We start from the raw sequence: 25924 nt of genomic DNA, 5'->3' as shown, positions 1-25924 counted from the left end.
CAGAGTTGTTTAAATCAGGGCCTTAATAGAGTGAGTGAAACACCATGACTGTTCAGTGTCAATGAGGGCATGCCAGTCACATGGCACTGTCACATGGCACCGTCTCCTCTGATATACACAGGGAAACTCTATGCTTGTACTATTATGTGGTTAACACATACAGATTTGTGCTGCAACTAGACTGTCTTGATTTGTTCTGGATTGTAATCAGATTTACTTCATGCTTTTTAAAGAGAAACTTCTACTCTGTGAAACAACATGCCTTTCAGTCATTGTAAAAAAATATATTTGAAACTAGAAAAGGTGCTGTTTCAACCATACAAACTGATTTCAGATAAGAATGGATGCATTCAAAAGCCAAAACTCATCTTTCAATTCTTCCTGTCCTGGGGTATGTCTTAAAGCCACCTCCTTCCCATAGTATGAGCATAATACATCTGTTGTAGTTACAAGTTAATTGTTCCAATATAACTGTTAGTAGAATAACTAGTATGCGTTACGTGGGTTTGCAACAACCAGGCTCCATTTTGATCTGATTGTCATTTGCCAGTCCTTACTAATTGAGGATGTGAAGCAGGATATTAATTTATCTTCATTGTTTTGTTTGTTTCATCTGTATCTTTGAGGAGAAATAAGACATCACAGCTTTATAGTCACAATGTTGTCCAGTAGACAACAGTGCTTTGCAATCAGGAATGAGGACAATGATTTGCTCATGTCGGTCATGACCAGAGAAGCTAGTCCCCTGTTATCAGCACTGACAGGTCTTTTGTAATTACTGTTATTGTTGATGTTTTCATTATTTTTTTGTTTGATATAATTGCAGTTGGTATCAATTATGCTTTTATTATGACATAAGATTCAGATCAAATTGGAATACTCTTAGACAGACAGTACGGTGCTCTCCTACACTTAAAACAAGGAAAATGCAGCTACTGATTAATACACTTCCTCTCCTGTTGTGCTAGAGGAGGGAAAAGGTTTAATAAAATTCAACACAAGCTCGCTTGTTGACTTATTATTAATGTACCGTCTGACAATATACTTCCTAGTTGGCTGGAGTGGCAATGTGTGTGTGGGAGAGAGAATAATATTGTGTAGTGAATATTGTTACTTCGACGTACCCCATTTTAAATATGTCCCCTAAAGAAGTACACATGATCTCTGGCAAATTTGGATACATATTTAATACCGTAGTGCAGTATACTGCTCTATTAACTTTACACTTAAGACTGTTTCACATAACAAGACTCTGAATCCTGCCAAAGATCTCACTCAGGAACATAGCAGATATCTTGAAACTATATAACACTACTGTATGCGTCACACTTATCTATAAACTGTGACTTCATTATCTCTTTCCCTAACTCAGGACCAGGGACCTCTCTTATATTTTGATGTAACTTGAAAAATCATTGGTGCTTGGAGTTGACAAACTTCCTCGAAGATGTATGTTTGTCTCCTCAATTTCTCACTGTCGCACACATCCAGCCACTCCAGCAAAAGATTGCAGCTTTGTGTTCGACTGGTCTGACAATGTCGTGGAAATCCTCTTCTTACACTCTCACAAATGCCTCGTCTCACTCCCTCTCTCTGAAAAGGAATTAATGTCCTTTTTTTTGTTTTTTGTGTTGTGATCCCTACATAGGGAGAACGCTGTGTAGTTGGACTGAATTTTAACTCTATGTGGATCAGTAGAACTAAGGGCAGGTTTGAGGTGCAATAACAGCAAACCTACGTTTCAAAACGCCTTGGGCTGTCATGGGAACTCTTGTCTGGTGTTGGTGCTATTATCTTAGATGTGTAATGACAAATTGAAATTTGCTTTTGTTTATTTGCCTTTTTATGATAATTATTAATAAAGTGGTTTCTTATAAAGTATTTAATTTGCATCTCTGCTTATTGGTGATATTCTGCATGTTGAAAAGGTGATTTTATTAATGCTTTTTATTCAAAAAATTGTAGGATTTGTATATGGTGCATGATATTTTAGTTTGTTTTCAGTGAAGGATTCAGACTATGTAGGGGTGGGATTTCTACTATCATTATAGTAGTTATGGTACATTCTGTAATAAAGCTAGGCTTATCATGGTTTTGACCAAAGATGGACAGTAGTGTTTTGAGAATTGTTCTTCAGTTCTGTCTTTAGTGTGGAATACACATTTATGTCCAAAATGTCCACTATTGGGGAATAATTCAACATTCAATGTCATCTTTATGAATACTCTCTGAAATAGTGTTCTGTGATGTTACGTGCATGTTTTCAAGCCATTTAGAAATGATAAACAATTCTTGTCATTTTTGTGAATGATTTGTGAATCCTTGACTTTATCACTTGGCGCTGTTGTCCACCAAGCAGGACAGACTGAACTGAACGACCTTGATCGTGTGCAAAACAAAGCTGCAGCTGTTGGATTTCTCCATGAAACCAAGGCCGTGAGGCACTTTTCAACCTGAGAAGTCTCAACAGCAGCATCTCATAGTCTGTCCATAGATCCTTTAATCCGTCAAGAACTCTTATTTAGCCAACACTTCTTCTGTATCTATCTGGCATGCAGCACATCCATATTCCATCCACTGTACTTAGTCCAATAACTGCTGAGAGAACTTTTTAAAGCCAACGTGTCTGTAATCAATCGTCAATTTGCAATCGCATCCTTAGAATTGCATCACAAATGGCTACTTTTATGAAGAACACTCCAATATCTGTTTGTGTATTGGGGGAGAGACAACTGGTGGGCTGAATTTGGCCCCCAAGTTTCCTAAGCATTTTCTTGTATTTATTATTTTGGAAATCTGTAAAGTATTCCTACGCAAGGTGTGAAGTTAGCATGTTTTAGTCAGATATGCCTGTTTGGGCTTCTTGCAGTCAATTTGCAGTCTACAAATGATTTTGTAATTTGTGTATATTCTGTCTTGTTGCTGAATCTAGTTGATCATCCCTGAAGAAGAACTGTATGTAAGAAATGGCAGGACACAGAAGCAATGATAGTGTTGATATACTGTAATAGACCAGACATTACCTATGAAAGGCCTTTATAGAATTGTCATTACACGCATGGTTTTTCTGTCTCCTTCAAACATCCTCCCTTCCTTTTTGGAGGTGCTTAAATCGCCAGTCTTTTCTCACCCACAGGGAGGGCAGGTGTCTGTCTGCCACACACAAAACACTCCATTGTCTGTCTTGTGCTTCCTTTCCCTAGCCTTATCTCAACCCACCGTAGTATTCACTGTCCCTCCACATCTTACAACTTTCTCAAGGACACATCACATAGTATGAGCTGCGTATTTGGCAGCCTGTCCTCCTTAGCTGAAAGAGGGGCGGTACATAAAACTCATCTCCCTCGCTGACCTGACCCAAAACAAGTGTTCCATCCAGACGTGACTGGACAGACAGGGTTACCATGAGGCTATGGTGCATATTCTGCTTGATACTGCTGCTGCCCAGCACAATGGTCACTCTGCCACACCAGGGCAGACTGAGTGACAGCCTGCTAGGCCGGTGTCAGGAGGACCCCACGCCAGACCACCCAGGAACAGGGCCAGGTCAGTCACACTATTCACCATCCCAATTACACTGTCCGTACTGCTGTTTGTAACTTGTTGCATTGATATGAATCTGTATACCTGGGACCTGGCCATAGCTGTGCCCAAACATGGATTCATTAGCATTTGCAAGAAAATATTGTATGCATTGTAATGCACAGTTGTGCTCTATTTGTTAATTGCATTAACTAACTGCTTATTAGAATTTTCTGTAACTTAATTTATCACATTGTGAATGATGCAATATCATCTCTGAATAAGGTCATCTTTTGGCCAACAAATTATACAGTTGTCAAAATATTGTAATGGGAATACAGCCTTCTGTGACTACATTTAGTCTGTTCTTTCATCCAAGGAGACAACCGTTCAGTGGAGGTTGGAAAAGGTTTGGGAGAGAATGCCTTAACAGTGAAGGAGACCATAAACTCCCATCCCAGCGCTCCTCACCTACCTGGGGACACTCCATGTTTTGGAAGGATACCGTCTCATGGAGAGGTTGTTGAGGATATGTTTTCAGCACTTCGTGAAGGTTGGGGCCAGGAAAGTGACCTGAGAAAGGAGGATTTGACTCGATTTGGCGTTTGCTCACACTCTGCTGGTGCTCTAGTACCTGCCTTATCCACACTAGCTGAAGAAGCCAAAAAAGAGAAACATGGGCTACATGTTTGGCACCCAACCAAAGGTACATTTTTGTCTCTTTCCAGATTTCAGCTTTGTAGGTATGGCACAGATATGGATCTGATTCTGAATGTACTGAAATGGGATGTTATGTCTTGTCTATCAGAGCTCATGGAGGGTGAAGTGGAGGGAGGGGGTCTTGTGTTGACCTTCCACCTCCCCCGGCCTCCCCTCTCCAATATCAAGCCCATACTGCTCCTTGCCTTTAGAAACCCCAGAACAGGAGCGCTCGGTGCCATCACTTTCACCAGTCACTCTCTGCAGCCTTACAAACAGGTTTGAATTCATTACCTGCTCAAGAACAACATTCCTGAACTTCTTACTTGTCTTTCACATTTTCTAAGTCTTGTCTTTACCATGATGTTTACAGACCATTAAAGGAAAACTCCACTCAAAAACTATTTTTTCATAAGTCCACTGTTGATACAGTCCCAAATGTTTTGTATGTCAGCTGTCAAGTTTTCAAGATATTGTGCTTTCACGAAGCAGTGTCACTGGCCACATCATCACGATGATGCATTTCTCACCATGATAATGTGGCCGGTGACATTTTGCTTCTTTAGTTTTTGATGTTCTGCTATTATCTGACTCCACCTTTTCCCACTTCTCCCAGACAGTATGTATTTCAGAAGGAACACAGTTCCTCATCCTAACAGGAAAGCAACCCGAGGGCAAAAGTCAACTGAGATGGAGATTCAATGTTGACACAAAAACACCAGAGACAGGTAAGAACATCTTGTACAGCTTATCGTGTCCAAGTTAATATGCTTTCCTTCCATCAACATGTCTCAAGATTATTCACCTTTCGGCAGGACAAAAGCTGTCTGAACTACGAGGTATCCTGATTGGTGACGGAACAAGAAGTGATGTCAGTGTAATTCCCCTGATGCTTTTCTCAACAAATAGAGGAACTGATGAAAGGTCAGTTAGCATTGTCTTTTTTCAAATGCGGTACCTATTACTGTCTTTTTCTTTAAGTGATTGAAGCCATAGAGATTCTTAAATTAGTGTAATTGTCTTCCTCAGAGTGACAGAAAAGCTGAGTCCCTCCCCTGCTCCCTCTGGGACCTACACGTTTCTGTGTGAGCTGCAGAAGTTCCTCAGTGACGTCATGCCACCACAGACGCAGTCACAACCATGGGCTGCTTCGGTCCCTCTGTACTCTCTGGACTCTCTTCCCCCCCTGTCCCTTGGGGTGTCGTCCAGTGAGACCCTCCTTGCCAGGCTGCTCAACTCCTCAGCTCCCACCCTGTTCTCTTTCCCCACACAGGGCTCTGTGCTCCAGGGGCATCGCGGGGAGCTGTCCCTGCAGCCCGCCCTACTGGAGGTGCTCAGGCAGAGGCTGGAGGAGGTTCTGGTCCAGATGAGGGTGGAGGAGGTGGGCAAAGCAGGAATGGACAGACTGAGGAGACTCCAGGAACTCAGTGTCCTTCCTAAAGAGGGCGAGGAAGCACCAGCAGGTGAGCAGACCTCAATGTAAATTCATCATCAATGTCTGGGCATTAATTGAATTGCTAAGTCATTTAAACCTTTTTTTCTTTCATCACATAGGTGTTGGGAGCCCCAGTGAGACGCAGTACCGAGCCCTGCTTCTGCTGAAGGCCCTGCAGACAGTAGTGGGAGCCTGGGATGTGGAGAGGGGGCAGCGGGCCGCCAGAGCAGGCCAGAAGGGCCCAGGGAACCGGCACCTTTGTCGACTGCACAGTCTCACCGTGTCCCTAGAGAAATACCTGCTGTCTCCTCCTGAGGCCACCATCTACAACTGCCAGGGAGTCTGCAGCTTTCCCCTGACCAACGGGAATAACCATGCTATCCTGCTTAACAGCCAGATCCAGAGTGGCCTGGCCCTGGAGCGCTCGCCCTGCTGTGTGCCTGTGGACTATGAGGACCTCAAGGTGGTGGAGTTGGATGAGCATGGAACCAATATCTGCTACAAACCAAACATGGTGGCCAAGGAGTGTGGATGCCGCTGACTCCTCCATGTGGTGCAATGATTGGTATTAAAGGGCCAGGGCACCTGGGTTGTTGCAACATTACTCAATAAAAGTCAAGTAGAATTGCATGTTTTAAATCTTCTAGTGCATTTATTTTGTTTATTGTAAATACATTATCACATCTAGTTGTCTACAATATTAGCTGATTTAATACACATTTTGTCACTCAGTTATGTAAATAGAAAACTCATTGGCTCAGTGCACAAATTGGATCTTTCAAGTACGATTTGTGCATTATCAATTTGCACCACATGATCGTATTGAAGGCTGAAAGAATATATTGATCATCAAATACGAGTTAGGAACCAGCTCATCTTATTGATTTCTGTATACCCTTTAAATATGAACATTTATGCATGATCAGATAAGACTGTATGGTGCATTTAAGATCATTGTGATGTAATGTATCTTTTTTTTTTTTTTTTTTTACAGTAGTAACATTTTAACTACAATATATCCTTATATTTCAACATAATAAACACACTTTGATTAGTCCTTCAGAAAATGTTTTCCTTTTTTGTTGTACTATCCTCCTCTTTCCCCTCCTTTACCATTCTCCATAATGTATTCCCTCTATCATTCCTTTAACAGCCCTTTGTCAGACACATCTCTATTTCTGATTCTCAAGATTCCCCCTCTTCTCTTTGGATTTCCTTTTCTTCCATCGTCTGAGCCCCAACTCAGCAAGCTGTCCCACAGAGAGGCTGCAGGCTGCAGAGAGGGAACAGGAAACACACAGGATCATTACATAAGGTTCCAAAGCCGAGCATTTTTTTAAATTTGTTATTCACTGTGTTAGTTATAAGAGGGACACGTGAAGGAAATAAGCTATGAGCTCCAATACCTGAGCTATGCCGTCTGGTTGTAGACCCGTGCCTCCAAGGAACATCTGAGGAAGATCATTCTCCTCTAGAAGTACATCCAGAGCATCTGAACCACAACAGATAGTGCATGAGCTAGTCTGTGTGCATTGAGGTTATGAGAAATTGACAAATGTTTCACAATGTTTCAGCACTCACCATGTATTTCATTCACGCCTGAGCTCACAAGCACAATGATGATGGCAAACACTATGCAACGGTTCAGAGTAATGCTTTTCCATGGGTTCTCAACCTCACTCAAACTTTGGATGGACAAAATGCGTTCATATGACACTAGAGGTAAACAGAGAGAGTAATAAGTCAACATGGGACAAAATATATTATTACTGAATGTAGAAATGTAAATATATTGGATAAGGATTGTATTACTGCCGAGGCTCTCAGATGATAATGTTCTGGGTCTGTTGCGTCCTGTAAAGTCAGGTAATATTGAGGTTTTGCTACTGCAAGATATTTAAAGAGGAAACTACTAACACATTGTGTATTCTGCATCTCAGTAAAGGTTATGACTAAATCTACATTTTTCAACTGAAAATTCACTCTTAAACCACATAGGCTACAAGGATAGAGCTGAGTACACACATGCATTGGGTTACATTGCATGTTTATGCTGAGGCGGTTCAGTCCGATTTAAAGCATATGTGGCATAGACCATGTAGCATTGCTAGAAATAGACATCTTTAAAAACCCATACATGACAGATTGAGTCTTACCTGGGTTGACCTTTTTCTCCTATGGAAAGCAATTGATTTCCGTTCACTGGGGTCGGAAAGTGTCTTATAGCCTGCCCTGCTTCAGATGACATGGTCCCTGACAGGCAGGCACAGCTGAGAGCTTATGACAAAAGTAAAAATACATCACTGGAGGGATTGCTGCTATACACCCTGTATGCTATGGTGTGGCCGCCCTCATAAACACCATACCATTCTGATCCCTATCTTCGAAGTGTGTCATTGTAGGCTATGGCGAGGGGAACTAGGCAGTATAGCTACAGTTTGTATGCCAGAGACGTGATAACTATGGTTCCATTAAAGGGCATTACATGTTGCTTGCATGAATTATCAGACTGGGTATTTGGTCATTAAAATCATCATAACAACAACAAATATAGTACAAAATACAATAAATGTAAGTACCTGACGATAGACACAAGGAAGTACATTAGCTGTGCAGGACAACATTATATTGATGGCTGTAGATTCGTGATTCAATTGCGGCGCACAATTGTTCCAGTATTGTCTGGATTTGGCCAGTGTAGGCCATCATTGTAAATAAGAATTTGTTCTTAACTGACTTGCCTAGTTAAATAAAAAAAACTGTGGAGAAGTTGAGCGTCGCGTTTCAACGCTAGTAGTTGTGGAAATTAATCCACTATGCTGTTTATTTTCTACGTCATATCGCTGAGTCTACCTTTAATATAACCTAGGGAGTCTCTGTCTAGGCTTGATGTGCATTACCGTGGACTGGCTTGTACATAAAGCATCCTCCATTCAAGCTGAAAAGGCAAAACATGAAGCATGACATTATACAGAACATTAATAGACAAGAACAGCTCAAGGACAGAACCTCATTAAAAAAATAATTAAAGGCACACGTAGCCTAAATATCAATACATACACTATCTAGGTCAAATAGGGGAGAGGTGTTGTGCCGTGAGGTGTTGCTTTGTCTGTTTTTTGAAACCAGATTTGCTTTTCATTTGAGCAATATGAGATGGAACTGAATTTCATGGAATAATGGCTCTATTTAATACTGTATGCTTTCTTGAATTTATTCGAGATTTGGGGACTGTGAAAAGACCCCTGGTGGCATGTAAGTTTACTGTGCAAACAATGTGATTTTCTTCACATTAATGTTTCTTATAGAAAGAAGTGATGCAGTCAGTCTTTCCTCAACTCTTAGCCAAGAGAGACTAGCATCCATAGTATTTACAATGAAGAGCAAGACGTGGCACACTGTTCTGGGCCAGCTGCAGCTTAACTAGGTATTTCCTTGCAGCACTCGACCACACGACTGGACAATAATCAAGATAAGACAAAACTAGAGGCTGCAGGACTTGCTTTTTGGAGTGTGGTGTCAAAAAATTAGAGCATCTCTTTATTACGGACAGACCTCTCCCCATCGTTACAACCATTGGATCTATAGGTTTTGACCATGACAGTTTACAATCTAAGGTAACACCAAGTAATTTAGTCTCCTCAACTTATTCAACAGCCACACCATTCATTACCAGATTCAGCTGAGGTCTAGAACTTAGGGAATGATTTGTAACAAATACAATGCTCTTAGTTTTAGAGATGTTCAGGACCAGTTTATTCCCTACCACCCATTCCAAATCAGACTGCAATTCTTTGTTAATGTAACGGTCTTCTTGTGGTGAAGTAGAGGCGGACCAAAAAGCAGCGTGATTATATTGATTCATGTTTAATAACAAAAAGGATAAACACGAACACTACAAAACAACAAACGTGGAAAACCAAAAACAGCCCTGTCTGGTGCAAAACACAGAGACAGGAACAATCACCCACAAACACACAGTGAAACCCAGGCTACCTAAGTATGATTCTCAATCAGAGACAACTAATGACACCTGCCTCTGATTGAGAACCATACTAGGCCGAAACATAGAAATACCCCAAAACATAGAAAAACAAACATAGACTGCCCACCCAACTCACGCCCTGACCATACTAAATAAATACAAAACAAAGGAAATAAAGGTCAGAACGTGACAGTTAAGGGTTTCACTGACTTCAGTAGCTGTGGTTGCTGATGTGTATATGGTTGAATCACCAGCATACATGGACACACATGCTTTGTTTAATACCAGTGGCAGATCATTGGTAAAAATAGAAATGAGTAGAGGGCCTAGAGAGCTGCCCTGCAGTACACCATGTTTGACATTAGAGAAGCTTCCATTCAAGAAAGCCCTTTGAGTTCTATTAGCTAGATAGCTCTGAATCCACAATATGGCTGAGGTTGAAAAGCCATAACACATTTGTTTACAGAGAAATAGCATTGTAATTGGTCAAACACAATTTTTTCCAACAGTTTGCAAAAAGCTGTCAGCAATAGGTCTGCTGTTAGAACCAATAAAGGCCGCTTTACCACTCTTGGGTAGCGTAATTACTTTGGCTTCCCTCCAAGCCTGAGGACAAAGACTTTTCTCTAGGCTCAGATTAAAGATATGACAGATAGGAGTGGCTAAAGAGTCAGCTACCATCCTCAGTAGCTTTCCATCTAAGCTGTCAATGCCAGGAGGTTTGTCATTTTTGATCGATAACAATTTTTCCAGCTCTTCCACACTAACTTTACAAAATCTAACTTAACATCTAACATCTTAACTAACATCTAACTTGCAATACTTTTCTTTCATTACTTGTTTTTTGTATGCATAAATACGATGGCTCACTGTTCGTTGTTGGCATTTCCTGCCTAAGCTTGCCCACTTTGTCAATTAAGTAATCATTCAAATAATTGGCAACATCAAATGGTTTTGAGATGAATAAGCCATCTGATTCGATGAAAGATGGAGTTGAATGACCCTTTCTGCCCATAATAAAATGTATTGGACTCCAACATTTTTTCCCGTCATTCTTTATATCATTGATCTTGGCTTCATAATACAGTTTCCTCTTCTTTTTGTTGAGTTTAGTCACATAATTTCTCAATTTGCAGTAAGTCAGATGTGCAGCCAGACTTATTAGCCACTCCTTTTGCCCCATCTCTTTCTACCATACAGTTCTTCAATTCCTCATCAATCCATGGAGCCTTAACAGTTCTAACAGTCAGTTTCTTAACAGGTACATGTTTATCAATAACTGGAAGAAGCAATTCCATAAATGAATCAAGTGCAGCGTCTGGATGCTCCTTATTAATCACATCAGACCAACAAATATTTTTAACTTCATCCACATAAAGAGGCACAGCTAAATCTTTTGTATGATCTTATCAACTATTTTAGGCCCAGCTTTTGGACCTTTAGCTTTCCTGGATATAGCCGTTATATTATGATCACTGCATCCAATGGGTATGGATACAGCTTTAGAACAAAGTTCTACAATATTAGTGAAAATGTGATCGATACATGTGGATGATCTTGTACCTGTAGTGTTTGTAAACACCCTGGTAGGTTGATGAATAACCTGAACCAGATTACAGGCACTGGTTACAGTGAGAAGCTTCCTCTTGAGCCAACAGCTTGATGAAATCCAGTCAATATGCAGGTCCCCAAGAAAGTAGATGTCTCTGTTTACATCATATACACTATCAAGCATTTCACACATATTATTTAGATACTGACTGTTAGCACTTGGTGGCCGACATCAACACCCCAAAAGAAAGGCTTTAGATGTGACAAATGAATCTGCAACTACAACACTTCAATAACACTTGATATAAGATTGAATCTAAGTATTACAGGGATATGGCTCTGAATATGCACAGCAACACCTCCCCCATAAGCATTTCTGTCTTTTCTGTAGATTATATATATCCTTGTTTTGCTACTGCTGTATCATCAAATTAATTATCTAAGTGAGTCTCAGAAATGGCTAATATATGAATGTTATCAGATGTTAGCAAGTTATTGATTTCATGAACCTTATTTCTAAGGCGACATACAGTGCCTTCAGAAAGTATTCAGACCTCTTGACTTTTTCAAAATGTTGTTATGTTACAGCCTTAAACAAGTTTTTAGAAATATTTGGTCATTTATATATATTTTAAAACTGAAATATGACATTTATATAGGTATTCAGACCCTTTACTCAGTAATTTGGTGAAGCACCTCTGGCAGCAACTACAGCCTTGAGTGATCTTGGTTATGACACTACAAGCTTGGCATATCGATATTTGGGGAGTTTCTTCCATTCTTCTCTGCAGATCCTCAAAATCTGTCAGGTTGGATGGGGAGCGTTGCTGCACAGCTATTTTCAGGTCTCTCCAGAGATGTTAGAACGGGTTCAAGTCCGGGCTCTGGCTGGGCTACTCAAGGACATTCAGAGACTTGTCCCAAAGCCACTTCTGCGTTGTCTTGGCTGTGTGCTTAGGTTTGTTGTCCTGTTGGAAGGTGAACCATCGCCCCAGTCTGAGGTCCTGAGCGCTCTGAAGCAGGTTTTCATCAAGGATCTCTCTGTACTTTGCTCCATTCATCTTTGCCTCGATCTTGACTAGTCTCCCAGTCCCTGCCACTGAAAAACATCCCCACAGCATGACGCTGCCTCCACCATGCGTCACCGTAAGTATAGTGCATGGTTTCTTCCGGACGTGATGGTTGGCATTCAGGCCAAAGAGTTCAATCTTGGTTTCATCAGACCAGAGAATCTGGTTTAGGTGCCTTTTGGCAAACTCCAAGTGGACTGTCATGTGCCTTTTATTGAGGAGTTGCTTCCGTTTGGCCACTCTACCATAAAGGCCTGATTGGTGGAGTGCTGCAAAGACGGTTGTAATTCTGGAAGGTTCTCCCATCTCCACAGAGGAACTCTGGAGCTCTGTCAGAGTGACCATCGGCTTCTTGGTCAACTCCCTGACCAAGTCCCTTCTCCCCGATTTCTCAGTTTGGCCGGGCGGCCAGCTCTAGGAAGAGTCTTGGTGGTTCCAAACTTCTTACATTTAAAAATGATGGAGGCCACTGTGTTCTTGGGGTCCTTCAATGCTGCAGAAATGTTTTGGTACTCTTCCCTAGATCTGTGCCTTGACACAATCCTGTCTTGTAGCTCTACGGACAATTCCTTCAACCCTCTTGGCTTGGTTTTTGCTCTGACATGCACTGTCAACTGTGGGACCTTATATAGACAGTTGTGTGCCTTTCCAAATAATTTCCAATCAATTGAATATACCACCGGTGGACCGAAATCAAGTTGAAGAAACATCAAACAGGATGCACCTGAGCTCAATTTTGAGTCTCATAGAAAGGTGTCTGAATACTTATGTAAATAAGGTATTTCTATTATTTCTTATTTAAATAAATTTGCACAAATTTCTAAAAACCTGTTTTCACTTTGTCATTATGGGGTATTGTGTGTAGATTGCTGCGGAAATAGTTTTATTTAATCCATTTTAGAACAAGACTGTAATGTAACAACATTTTGAAAAAGTCAAGGGGTCTGAAGGTTAGAGCGTGGGGCCAGTAACCAGAAGATTACTGGATCGAATCCCGAAGCTGACAAGGTAAAAATCTGTCATTTTGCCCCTGTGCGCTGAAGACGTAGATGTCGATTAAGGCAGCCCCCTGCACCTCTTTGATTCAGAGGGGTTGAGTTAAATGCGGAAGACACATTTCAGTTGAATGCATTCAGTTGGACAACTGACTAGGTATCCCCCTTTTCCGAAGGCACTGGATATTAATATGGGCTAATTTCCTGAGTAGCTAATTTCCTGAGATAGACCTAATATGCAAACAAAGCAAGTGGAAAAAAATATACATTCAGCACTCCATTAATTAATTGGTGTGTGTGCTGCGGGGTTGAAGCTATGTCACCCATAGGCTTGGTGCTCTCATCCCTGCCAGGCTTCTGGGAGGAAGGGGGGGGACAATGAGCCTGTCATAGCAGATGTAAGCAATGTCCCCGCATGCTCTGGCAGCTTTTTTCATGGCTGGGATAAGTTCTTTCCTACTCTGGCACACAGCTTCAGGATAGTCCTCGTTGAGGAAGATAAACGTTCCTCTCAAGTTCTTGGCTCTTTCCAGAACAGCTACCTTGTCCTTTAACCTCAGGAACTTGACCACTATCGGCCTGGGCCTGTCACCTGGGCTGGGGATGGATTTTCCAGTTATGTGGGCATGCTCCACCACAATCTTCCCATGGTCCATCTTCAATTTCTCAGAGATCATTCCCTTCATTCAGACTCGGCCCAGGTCTCATGTGGAGATTTTGCAATTCCATCCACAACCATGTTGTTCCACCTTGATTGTCCCTCTGATTTCTCTGTCATTGTTCTCATGGATTCACACACAGAACTGATGTCCTCTCTCAAAGACTTACAGATTGCTGTCATCTTGCCGTTCTCCTGTTTCAACTCATCGACCTGACCCTGGGAGAACTGCAAACTGTTCTTCAGGTCCTGGACCTCTCTAGTCAGGTCGTCCATTCTTTTATTAACTGACTCCACTAATATTTGGACAAAACACTTGAAGCTATTTTCTTGTTGTTGCAACAACTGCTTGTAGAACTCTTTTTGTTAGTTTAAAATATCCTTCACCTGTGATAGAGAGACACCACTGTCCTCAACATTACTACCGCCAGCTTAGGTCTTTGTCATGGTAGCTAGCAATGTAGGTTACGCTGTTACTTCTCGTAGTACCAGACAGGGCAGGTTACAGATTGAAAACAACAACAGCAGAGATTTTGACAGCCACAAATCTGGGACAATCCTCGCTTCCAGCCACAATGGCTAACCTCGCCGCATGCCGCGTTCAAGCCCTCCAGAAAACCCTGCTATCTTGTTAGGCAGCTAGCTAGCAGCTATGTTAGCTGCTACGCCAAATAGCTCCTCAGACCCTGCCTTGGTCGGCAGGATCACTAAACAGAGAGTAGCAGTCCCAGCAACTGATACCAACTGCGTTGCGGAATTGACAACCCCCCCCCCCCATTTGTTTTTACAATGCTGCTACGGCGGTCTTATCTATGTATAGTCACTTTACCACATACCTACATGTATAGTGGGGAGAACAAGTATTTGATACACTGCCGATTTTGCAGGTTTTCCTACTTACAAAGCATGTAGAGGTCTGTAATTTTATCATAGGTACACTTCAACTGTGAGAGACGGAATCTAAAACAAAAATCCAGAAATCACATTGTATGATTTTTAAGTAATTAATTTGCATTTTATTGCATGACATAAGTATTTGATCACCTACCAACCAATAAGAATTCCGTCTCTCACAGACCTGTTAGTTTTTCTTTAAGAAGCCCTCCTGTTCTCCACTCATTACCTGTATTAACTGCACCTGTTTGAACTCGTTACCTGTATAAAAGACACCTGTCCACACACTCAATCAAACAGACTCCAACCTCTCCACAATGGCCAAGAGAGCAGAGAGCTGTGTAAGGACATCAGGGATAAAATTGGAGACTTGCACAAGGCTGGGATGGGCTACAGGACAATAGGCAAGCAGCTTGGTGAGAAGGCAACAACTGTTGGCGCGATTATTAGAAAATGGAAGAAGTTCAAGATCACCCTCGGTCTGGGGCTCCATGCAAGATCTTACCTCGTGGGGCATCAATGATCATGAGGAAGGTGAGTAATCAGCCCAGAACTACACGGCAGGACCTGGTCAATGACCTGAAGAGAGCTGGGACCACAGTCTCAAAGAAAACCATCAGTAACACACTATGCCGTCATGGATTAAAATCCTGCAGCGCACGCAAGGTCCCCCTGCTCAAGCCAGCGCATGTCCAGGCCCGTCTGAAGTTTGCCAATGACCATCTGAATGATCCAGAGGAGGAATGGGAGAAGGTCATGTGGTCTGATCAGACAAAAATAGAGCTTTTTGGTCTAAACTCCACTCGCTGTGTTTGGAGGAGAAGAAGGATGAGTACAACCCCAAGAACACCATCCCAACCGTGAAGCATGGAGGTGGAAACATCATTCTTTGGGGATGCTTTTCTGCAAAGGGGACAGGACGACTGCACCGTATTGAGGGGAGGATGGATGGGGCCATGTATCGAGAGATCTTGGCCAACAACCTCCTTCCCTCAGTAAGAGCATTGAAGATGGGTCCGAAACACACAGCCAGGGCAACTAAGGCGTGACTCCGTAAGAAGCATCTCAAGGTCCTGGAGTCGCCTAGCCAGTCTCCAGACCTGAACCCAATAGAAAATCTTTGGAGGGAGCTGAAAGTCCGTATTGCCCAGCGACAGCCCCGAAACCTGAAGGATCTGGAGAAGGTCTGTATGGAGGAGTGGGCCAAAATCCCTGCTGCAGTGTGTGCAAACCTGGTCAAGAACTACAGGAAACATATGATCTCTGTAATTGCAAACAAAGGTTTCTGTACCAAATATTATGTTCTGCTTTTCTTAAAAATCATACAATGTGATTTTATGGATTTTGTTTTAGATTCCGTCTCTCACAGTTGAAGTGTACCTATGATAAAAATTACAGGCCTCTACATGCTTTGTAAATAGGAAAACCTGCAAAATCGGCAGTGTGTCACATACTTGTTCTCCCCATTGTATAAATTACCTTGACTAACCTGTACTAACCTCTTTCTTGAACTGCATTGCCGGTTAAGGGCTTATACAGTTGAAGTCGGAAGTTTACATACACCTCAGCCAAATACATTTAAACTCAGTTATTCACAATTCCTGACATTTAATCCTAGTAAAAATGCCCTGTTTTAGGTCAGTTAGGATCACCACTATATTTTAAGAATGTGAAATGTCAGAATAATAGTAGAGAGAATGATTTAATTCAGCTTTTGTTTCTTTCATCACATTCCCAGGGGGTCAGAAGTTTACATACACTCAATTAGTACTTGGTAGCATTGCCTTCAAATTGTTTAACTTGGGTCAAACGTTTCAGTTAGCCTTCCACAAGCTTCCCGCAATAAGTTGGGTGAAATTGAGTCAGGTAACTGAGTCAGGTTTGTAGGCCTCCTTGCTCGCACACGCTTTTTCAGTTCTGACCACAAATTTTCTATGGGATTGAGGTCAGGGCTTTGTGATGGCCACTCCGATACCTTGACTTTGTTGTCCTTAAGCCATTTTGCCACAACTTTGGAAGTATGCTTGGGGTCATTGTCCATTTGGAAGACCCATTTGTGACCAAGCTTCAACTCTCTGACTGATGTCTTGAGATGTTGCTTCAATATATCCACATAATTTTCTTTCCTCATTATGCCATCTATTTTTGAAGTGCACCAGTCCCTCCTGCAGCAAAGCACCCCCACAACATGACGTTGCCACCCCTGTGCTTCACGGTTGGAATGGTGTTCTTTGGAATGCAAGCCTCCCTCTTTATCCTCCAAACATAACAGTGGTCATTATGGCCGAACAGTTCTATTTTTGTTTCATCAGACCAGAGGACATTTCCCCAAAAAGTACAGACTTTGTCCTCATGTGTAGTTGCAAACCGTAGTCTGGCTTTTTTAGTGGCGGTTTTGGAGCAGTGGCTTCTTCCTTGCTGAGCGGCCTTTCAGGTTATGTCGATATGGGACTCGTTTTACTGTGGCTATAGATAATTTTGTACCTGTTTCCCCCAGCATCTTCACAAGGTCCATTGCTGTTGTTCTGGGATGATTTGCACTTTTTGCACCAAAGTACGTTCATCTCTAGGAGACAGAACACGTCTCCTTCCTGAGCGGTATGATGGCTGCATGGTCCCATGGTGTTTATACTTGCGTACTATTGTTTGTACAGATGAACGTGGTACCTTCAGGCGTTTGGAAATTGCTCCCAATGATGAACCAGACTTGTGGAGGTCTACAATTTTTTTTCTGAGGTCTTGGCTGATTTCTTTTGATTTGACTCAAATTATGTCAAATAGCCTATTAGAAGCTTCTAAAGCCATGACATAATTTTCTAAAAATGTTCAAGCTGTTTAAAGGCACAGTCAAACTTAGTGTATGTAAACTTCTGACCCATTGGAATTGTATGTGAAATAATCTGTCTGTAAACAATTGTTGGAAAATTACTTGTCATGCCCAAAGTAGATGTCCTAACCGACTTTCCAAAACTATAGTTTGTTAACAAGAAATCTGTGGAGAGGTTGAAAAATTATTTTTAATGACTCCAACCTAAGTCTGTAAACTTCCGACTTCAACAGTAAGTAAGCATTTCAAGGTAAGGTTGTATTTGGAGCATGTGACAAATAAAATGTCATTTGAGCCAAACTTGAAAGTTAGCGAGCTACTAGGTCTCTCTTTATGTAGTGTTGTGGTGTCTCTCTTGTCGTGATGTTTGTTTTGTCAAATATTACAATTTTTAATCACAGCCCCCGTCCCTGCAAAAGGCCTTTTGGTAGGCCATCATTGTAAATAAGAATTTGTGCTTAACCGACTTGCTTAGTTAAATAAAGGTTAGAACAAAAAATAAGAAACTTTTCAATACAATTTCAAAACATTAAACCGAGCTCTCCCTCATGTAGTCCAGGGTTGTTAGCGCAAAAAAACAACATGTGAATTCCTTGGAGTCCCGATGACTGAGTTTGGGAAATGCTGATGTAGTCTAGTTAAGTTGACAAGTTCTACATGTGCTTCCTCGATGCCGGGTGTCTTTTGCTGCCATTGCATTGCTGCTCTAACTAGGTGTTGCTCACTATGCTTGCTGTTTTCTGATATCCCACCACCCCATTCTCCACTTGTCTAGGTTCTGTGTTTCTTCCTTCGGGGAATTTGGTATAGAATATCGTGCTCACTGCCTGTAGTTATTTTATCATATTTATATGATCCTTTGCTCTGGCAGTGAGCTACCCTGAAAGAGCAGAGCCCTAATGCCAAGACTATCATGTTTTAGGGAAGACCCAGATGCAGACAGTGTCAAAGAAACAAAAGTGTATTACTAGAACAGCGGACAAGCAAAACGACAGGTCAAGGGCAGGCAGATGTCAGTAATCCAGATCAGAGTTCAAAACGTACAGAACGGCAGGCAGTCTCAGGGTCAGGGCAGGCAGTCTCAGGGTCAGGGCAGGCAGTCTCAGGGTCAGGGCAGGCAGGTTCAGGGTCAGGGCAGGCAGGCAGGGTCAGGGCAGGCAGGCTCAGGGTCAGGGCAGGCAGAAAGGTCAAAACAGGAACTAACAACAGAAGATGAACAGCTAATGACCTTGGAGGGGCTAATGACCTTGGAGATGGGGAAAGGCCCGATAAACTGGAGGGAAAGTTTGCGGGACTGTCCGGCAGATCCAGGGTGGACAGCCATACCTTATGATACCGGGGAGCCGGGGTCCGGTGGCGTTCTGCTTGTCGTTGATACCTGGAGGTGGTCTTGAGAGGGGCCGACCGTGCTCTCTTCCAGGTACGATGACAGCGGCGGACAAACATCTGGGCTGAAAGTATGCAGACCTCTGCCTTTTGCTCAGGGAAGTGCGGGGGCTGATAACCCAGGGAACACTCAAAGGGCGAGAGATCAGTGGCAGAGAAAGGAAGGGTGTTGCGGGTGTATTCGACCCACACTGCTCTCACTTTCCCGGGATCCATCTGTACACTCCCTGCAGCGGTGATGTAACCCAGGAAGGGGATGTTGGAGCGATGGAATTCGCACTTCTCTGCTTTCACAAAAAGCTGGTTCTCCCGGAGGCATTGGAGAGACTGTCAGACGTGGAGCACATGTTCTTGGGAGGAGCGGGAGAAGGCGAGGATGTCGTGAAGGTAGACAAAGTCAATAAGGGGATTATGTCGCTGGGGCCAAGAGAATCCCAATACCACGGGAACCTGAGGAGACTTAATGAGCAGGAACTGGATCATCTCACTGTGGTTCCCTGACACATGTATGTTGATATGGGTCGTATTGTGGGTGACCCGGCCTATAGAGCGCCGGTCCAGTGCTCTAACATCCATGGGAATGGAGAAGGGCTAAATGGAGATGCCCAGCTTGGACGTCAGGGTAGCGTCCATAAAGCTTGTGTCAGCCCCAGAGTCGATGACTACCCAGAGAGATTTTGACTTGTTCCCCCACAGCAAAATGGCATGAAAAGGGGTGTGAGTAAGGGGAGAGGAAATTTTTGCAGTATGGCCCACCAGAGTACTCGCTCCTACTGGTGAGCCTGGTCTTTTAGTAGACAGGTGGAGACGAAATGACCAGTAGTCCCGCAATACAGGCAACTCTTAGTCTGAAGCTTGTATAGCCGTTCGGCTGGAGACAGTATAGCTGTGCCTAATTGCATTGGCTCGGGAAGAGGTGAGTTGGCACACTTCGGAGACTCTCGGGGAACTTGGGTAGCCTAAGGTTCTCTTGGAAATGGAGCCGTTGGGGACTTGCGGGATACCTCGGAGGCGAGTTGGAATCCTTGGGCGGCCGAGGGAAATTGAATCTCCTCTCCTTCCTTCATTCCCGTAGTCGCCCATTGATCCGAATGGTCAAGGTGATGAGATAGTCGAGATCCGTCAGTAGTTCCCGGGCTGCAAGCTCGTCCTTTAGTTCCTCTGATATTCCGTGCAGGAACATGTCGAACAGCGCTTCCAGGTTCCAGGCACTCCCAGCTGCCGACGTGCAGAAATCCACCGCATAGTCTGCCACACTGAGGGAGTCTTGTCCGCCAACTTCCGGTGACACTGGAAGGCATGCAATTCAAATAAATAATCATACAAATGATGAATATTAAACATTTAGGTACATACAAGTGTCTTATATCGGTTGAAATCTTATATTCTTGTTAATCTAACTGCACTGTCCAATTTACAGAAGCTATTACAGCGAAAGCATGCCATGCGATTGTTTGAGGACAGCGCCCCGCATCAAAATATTTTTGCACAGGTTTCATAAATTCACAAATAGCGTTTAAATATTCACTTACTTTTTGAAAATGTTCCTCTGATTTGTCATCCAAAGGGTCACAGCTATAACATGTAGTGTCGTTTTGTTAGATAAAATCCTTCTTTATATCCCAAAAAGTCAGTTTAGTTGGCGCCATCAATTTGAGTAATCCACTCATTCAACATACAAAGAAAGGAGTCCGAAAATCTAACCCTAAACTTTGTTTCAACAAGTCAAAATGCATTTCTATATATTCCTCAGATACCCTAAAATGTAATCAAACTATAATATTTCTTACGGAAAGAAGTATGTTCAATAGGAAACAGATTTTAGCAGCTGCGTCTTGTCTTGGTGCACGCAAACACGGATTTCCAAAATCTGTACTAAAACTGTTATTTCTTATTCGTTATTCAAGTTTCAAGCCTGAAACCTTGAACATAGACTGCTGACACCCAGTGGAAGCCACATGAATTGCATCCTGGGAGGTAGAATTGAGTATGCCCTTTACCGGCCATTGGAAGAGCATGGTCTCTCTCTCTCTCTCTCTCTCTCTCAAAAAAAAAACAATTTGGTTGGTTCTCTTACCATATCTATTGTGGTATACTCTCCTACATTATTTTAATATTTATACAAACTTCAAAGTGTTTTATTTCCAATGGTACCAATTATATGCATATCCTGGCTTCAGGGCCTGAGTAACAGGCTGCTTTAAGAATGGAAATGATGCCGTTGCAGCCTTAATGGATGATGCTTTATGTACCTAGGCTAACTTTAACAGACCAATAAGAAAGAGAGTTCCAAACCTCTCTGCCAATAACAGCTAGTTTTCAGTTTTCCCCTCCCCACTCCCAAATAGTCCTAGCAAATTTCTTGCTCAAGAAATTGCTCTTTGCTAAGAAGCTATTTATGTTTCTTTTTGACCATTTTAATTTAAAACAATCAGAGTAAGGTACTTAAGTACTTAATTGTTACCAAGAAATGATTTGATATCAAGATAAAAACGGCTGCATTGGACCTTTAATTCATCAAACGTCATGTATTTGGTACACTCCCTCTCCTTTGGGACCTCTGTCTCGAGCAGCCCTCCCCTTGTGCTCTGGCAGCCTGAGCCTACGTAAAATCATTTGGTGAGGAGAGAATCAAGAGGGATCTGCTGGCTTGGACGTTGGCCTTATGGTTAAATCCAAACGCAAGACGATATTAAATAGCCACTGTTTTGTCAGAGAAAAAGAGAAAACGATATCTACAATGCCAGTTATCGAACTGCCCAGTAATAACCCAGAAAGTGAAAGGTGAGTTATGATAGTGTAATTTAGTTAGTAATTTATATTTAGCTAACTCCAGAAGGGCTATGCTAATTCATTAGCCACAGAGGCCTACGCAGCTAACGTTAGTATTTACATGCCACTTGTTTACAGGGGATATTAGCTATGTATCTAATAACGAGTACGTGGAACAATATTGTTCTAAACTCGTTATTTATCTTAAAGTTGAATAACTGTATTTAGCTTTGATCGATGCCTGTATAATTGTGCTTATTAAAGTTGAATAACTGTATTTAGCTTTGATCGATGCCTGTATAATTGTGCTTATTAAAGTTGGATGCGGTTCGAACAATAATTTGTAATTTAGCATTCTGCGGATGTTTCTGGCTAAGGACAGGTGTTCGGTAGCTAACTAGCTAGCCAGTTTACCAGCTAATGTTCGTTTACTAGCTTTGTCGACAATGTACTGTTTACTTGCTTCATATGTGAGATTAAGAAACAAACGATCTAACGTTACGGCAATATGTTTCTCAATAATGGCGGAATTAATGGACTGACCCATGTTATTTCGTCGAATGTTCTGGGAGATGTTAGTAAACTAGTTAGCCAGCTGGCTCGCGATTTTTAAAGCAATAGGCACACAGCCATGTCGTTGTCTATACCCATTTCAGACAAGATGTGGTATGTTACCAGTAAAAAAAATATTAAAAAAAAGGCAATGTTTCCTAAATACATTTTTATTTTTTTACTCCATACATTTTCCCTGACACCCAAAAGTACTCGTTACATTTTGAAAGCAGGACAAGAAAATTGTCCAGTTCACCTACTTAATGATCGAGCAGACTCACTAAATACAGATTTTTGTCTGTATATGAAAAGGATACTAGCTACTGTTACTAGCCATTACAGCAAATATTTAACTTGCAACCCTTCAACACTTGTTAGCTGCTCACCTGCCGGTATCAAGATCATATCTGTTCACTCACATTCAATGTGATTTATTAGCCAATAATTGTTTGGCCAATTTAAAGCTTTGATGGCTTGAATGACTGTTATCCTAGTTTAAGAATAACATGAGTGACAGCTAGCTAACTTACCTATTGGTCAGTTCCCAGTCAGTACTTGTGCCTAAAAACCAAAGTACCGGATGTACAGTCTCTAAAGGTAGGTCATTTAGCTAAAACAACCTAGCTATTTGCACATTTTGTTTTGGTCAAGTCTGTTCCCAATGGGTGTAAAATGCTGTTATTTATGGTCTGTTATGTTGGTGGGACATTGAGCAGCAGTCTGTTTACTAGATGAAGAGGCCTCTTGAAACTTAGTCCCCACCATTTTAAGTGATTTGAGTAGAGGTTAGGTGTCCATGAATGCCTCAAAATTATTTCCCTTTGGCCTAATATCTATTTGTATTTCTCTGCGAGACAGTATTTTTCCACATCGCATTCATTCAACTGTTAATGGCTCTTACGCAAGTGGTGGAGACTCATCTCCCACCTGACTAAGCCAGTTGTCACAATTTAAGCCTCTTCATGAATATTGCCTACTGTGTAGCAGAGTGTAATGGGGATTTTAAGGAGTATTGTGAAGAGGCTTAACTTGGCATAGAATAGCAGTGCTGTTAAATCTGCGGGAACAACGTGCAGGTGGAATGCGAACGGACAGGGATTTGACATAAGGATGCTAGTTGGATATTATTTGCGATCTGGTCATGCAGTTTCCAAAGGAACCTTATTCACTAGGACCACTTATTAGGGATTCCAGTCAATATGCCGCACAAATGATGAGCCTATGACGCCATCTTGACGATGGTTGAGGTATATCACTGTTACTCAGAGGTTGAGCTCCAAGGTTGACACAATGCTTCTTACTTTGCTTTCACATGCCTGCTCCACATATAACGCTGGAGTGGTGTTTGCGTAAGAGCGCGTCCGTGAGCAGTATGCCACCCTTAATGGGGGTTGTTCACTTTTCGACCTCTGAGAATTGGCATACTCACCTCTGCTAGCGCAACCCCCACACAAAAGCTTATTCTGAATCTTAACTAGAACACACACTCACATTGTGGCTTATGCAAAATGGCTGATCGGTGGAGTGGGTAATCTGGCACATGTCTCAATGACGTAAGAGGTCAGTGTTTTTGTCCTCCGTGCAGACTTAAATTAGGCCAAAAAACGACACACTATTTTTACCACCCTCATTTTTAGCTGAAATTGTTCTCAGTATTTTTCCATTGACATTGTCACCACCTTTTTTGCCACACGTAGCAGTCATCTCTCCCCATAGGCTACTCCTACTGTGACAGTCCTCTCTGATTAATCAGTGATGTCAACTGGGAATCAATTACAAAGGTAGCATTCAACCTGAGGGAAGGCAGTCATTTTGTCATAACTCATTGGGACATCCTGTTACCGAATGTGCTTTGTTGCCAACAAAGCAAATAAAATATCTCCTGCCTGTTACTTATTTAGCCTCAAGCAAAGTGTTCCATTCAGACATGTAAAGATTTAGTCAGTGGAACAGTTTGAACTTCAATCCTTTGTCCTGGTTAGGGTACCTATTCAAATGACAATGTTTTACCATATTAGTCATGTGAGGTACATGGACTAGAATGATGATACATAGACTTCCAAAGGGACATTTTTCCTGGTCTCCAGTTAGGCTAGCTCATAGTCAGTGAATCCTTGAGGAATAATGGCTCAGTTCTTCTGTGTCCTCCAGTCCGAGGCGGTGTTCCCGCTGTTGCAGTAACCCGTGTCCGGGGCCTCTGTGGTGTTCCTGATGCCCCTCACCCACCCCTAAAGATCCCAGGTGGGCGAGGGAATGACCAGCGGGATCGCAATCTTTCAGCTAAGCTATTCTACTCTGTGAGTCCACTCTCTTCTCTTTCTCCTTCATCATCTGGTGTTAAGCTACCTGTATCAAACCTCTCTTCATACCTGCTAATTTCTCCATTCTCCTGCAGGATGCTCGGTTGCTGGTTCTTGAGGAGCCGCCCCCCGCCAATGGCAGAGTGCGTTTGCTGCTCTTTGAGCCTCGTTGCTCAGAGGGCAAGCACTGTGTCTGGAGGGGGGTGCTGAAAGGGGGGAACATCTACATCGAGATCCCCCCAGGAGCTCTGCCCGAGGGCAGCAAGGACAGGTCAGTGATCCAATGCAAGTACAACCTCTCGTTGTCCTCTGGTTTTACTTTAGACTGTTTTTGTTGTCTTTTAAAGGCGCAATGTGCAGAAATCACTCTGCCATTGCCGGTGTGTAAAATTCTACAACTAGTGTGGAGAGTCATTGTACCATCTAAACTTGCTGACTGCAATGCACTACCTTCATAACTCATTGACTTACTTAATCTCTCCAGTTTCGCTCTCCTGCTGGAATGTGCGGAAGAGAAGCTGCAGGTTGACCATGTCTTCATCTGCTTCCACAAGAACCGAGACGACAGAGGTAAGTCACTGTGTGTCTGCTTTCAGTCAAACACCTCTGTTAATACTTTATGTGCTTTGTTATGAGGCAGTTCTCTCACTGTCCTTTTCTCTCTTCAGCATCTCTGCTGCGTACCTTCAGCTTCCTGGGCTTTGAGATTGTGAGACCGGGTCATCCACTCGTCCCTACCCGCCCCGATGCTTTCTTCATGGCTTACAGAATCGAACGAGACTCCTTCGACGATTAATAATGGGTCACGCACATGCCACAAATGCATATATATATACACACACACACACACACGTTAGCTTTTACATACCCTTCCCCATCCCACTGCATCACTTAGGGAAAATAAATATGATCAAAATTCATTAAGGTCAAGATTTCCTGTGAAATAGTTGATTTACTTTGATGTGATGTATTACAATGACATTTGAACTAGTGTGTAATGTTAAACCAAGAATGTATCCTTATTAAATCTGGGAAATGTTTCCTCAACACTGTACTAATTTCCATGTGTAGTACTGATTTCCTCCTTCCCCATCCACTACAATGATCATCTCTAGGCTGTACAATTTATGGTGAAAATGTCCATGCTGCATATTCATGTTATGTTAGTTATGTTTCCTTGGGTATTTCAAGTTGATTTTCATGTTTTATATTGATTTGATTTTAATGTGTGCATGAACTTTGATTTCTAGTTTTGATCCACTTGACTGAAATCTGCAT

The 25924-nt window shown here is 42.3% G+C and overlaps 1 protein-coding gene, 1 long non-coding RNA gene and 1 pseudogene across 2 annotated transcripts; 2 read left to right on the top strand and 1 right to left on the bottom strand.

Moving 5' to 3' along the window:
* Positions 1-2425: 2425 nt before the first annotated feature.
* Positions 2426-6716, top strand: LOC110524306 (muellerian-inhibiting factor). The gene is made up of 7 exons (XM_021603833.2): positions 2426-3546; positions 3902-4228; positions 4331-4500; positions 4838-4949; positions 5037-5145; positions 5251-5684; positions 5776-6716. Exons 1-7 carry the CDS (start codon positions 3405-3407, stop codon positions 6195-6197), a joined length of 1716 nt encoding a protein of 571 aa, XP_021459508.2. The 5' UTR covers positions 2426-3404; the 3' UTR covers positions 6198-6716.
* Positions 6596-8048, bottom strand: LOC110524307. Its single transcript, XR_002473571.2, has 5 exons — positions 7813-8048; positions 7469-7510; positions 7238-7372; positions 7063-7148; positions 6596-6929 (listed from the first exon to the last, which is right to left on the bottom strand). It is a non-coding gene; the product is annotated as an uncharacterized LOC110524307 (long non-coding RNA).
* A 13523-nt stretch (positions 8049-21571) lies between these two features.
* Positions 21572-25700, top strand: LOC110524304 (annotated as a pseudogene).
* Positions 25701-25924: the final 224 nt, after the last annotated feature.

The sequence above is a fragment of the Oncorhynchus mykiss genome, chromosome 5 (assembly GCF_013265735.2).
Source record: "Oncorhynchus mykiss isolate Arlee chromosome 5, USDA_OmykA_1.1, whole genome shotgun sequence".
Lineage (NCBI taxonomy): Eukaryota > Metazoa > Chordata > Actinopteri > Salmoniformes > Salmonidae > Oncorhynchus > Oncorhynchus mykiss.
Note: the sequence above shows the minus strand (reverse complement) of the source record. Positions and strands in the feature narration are given on the sequence as shown.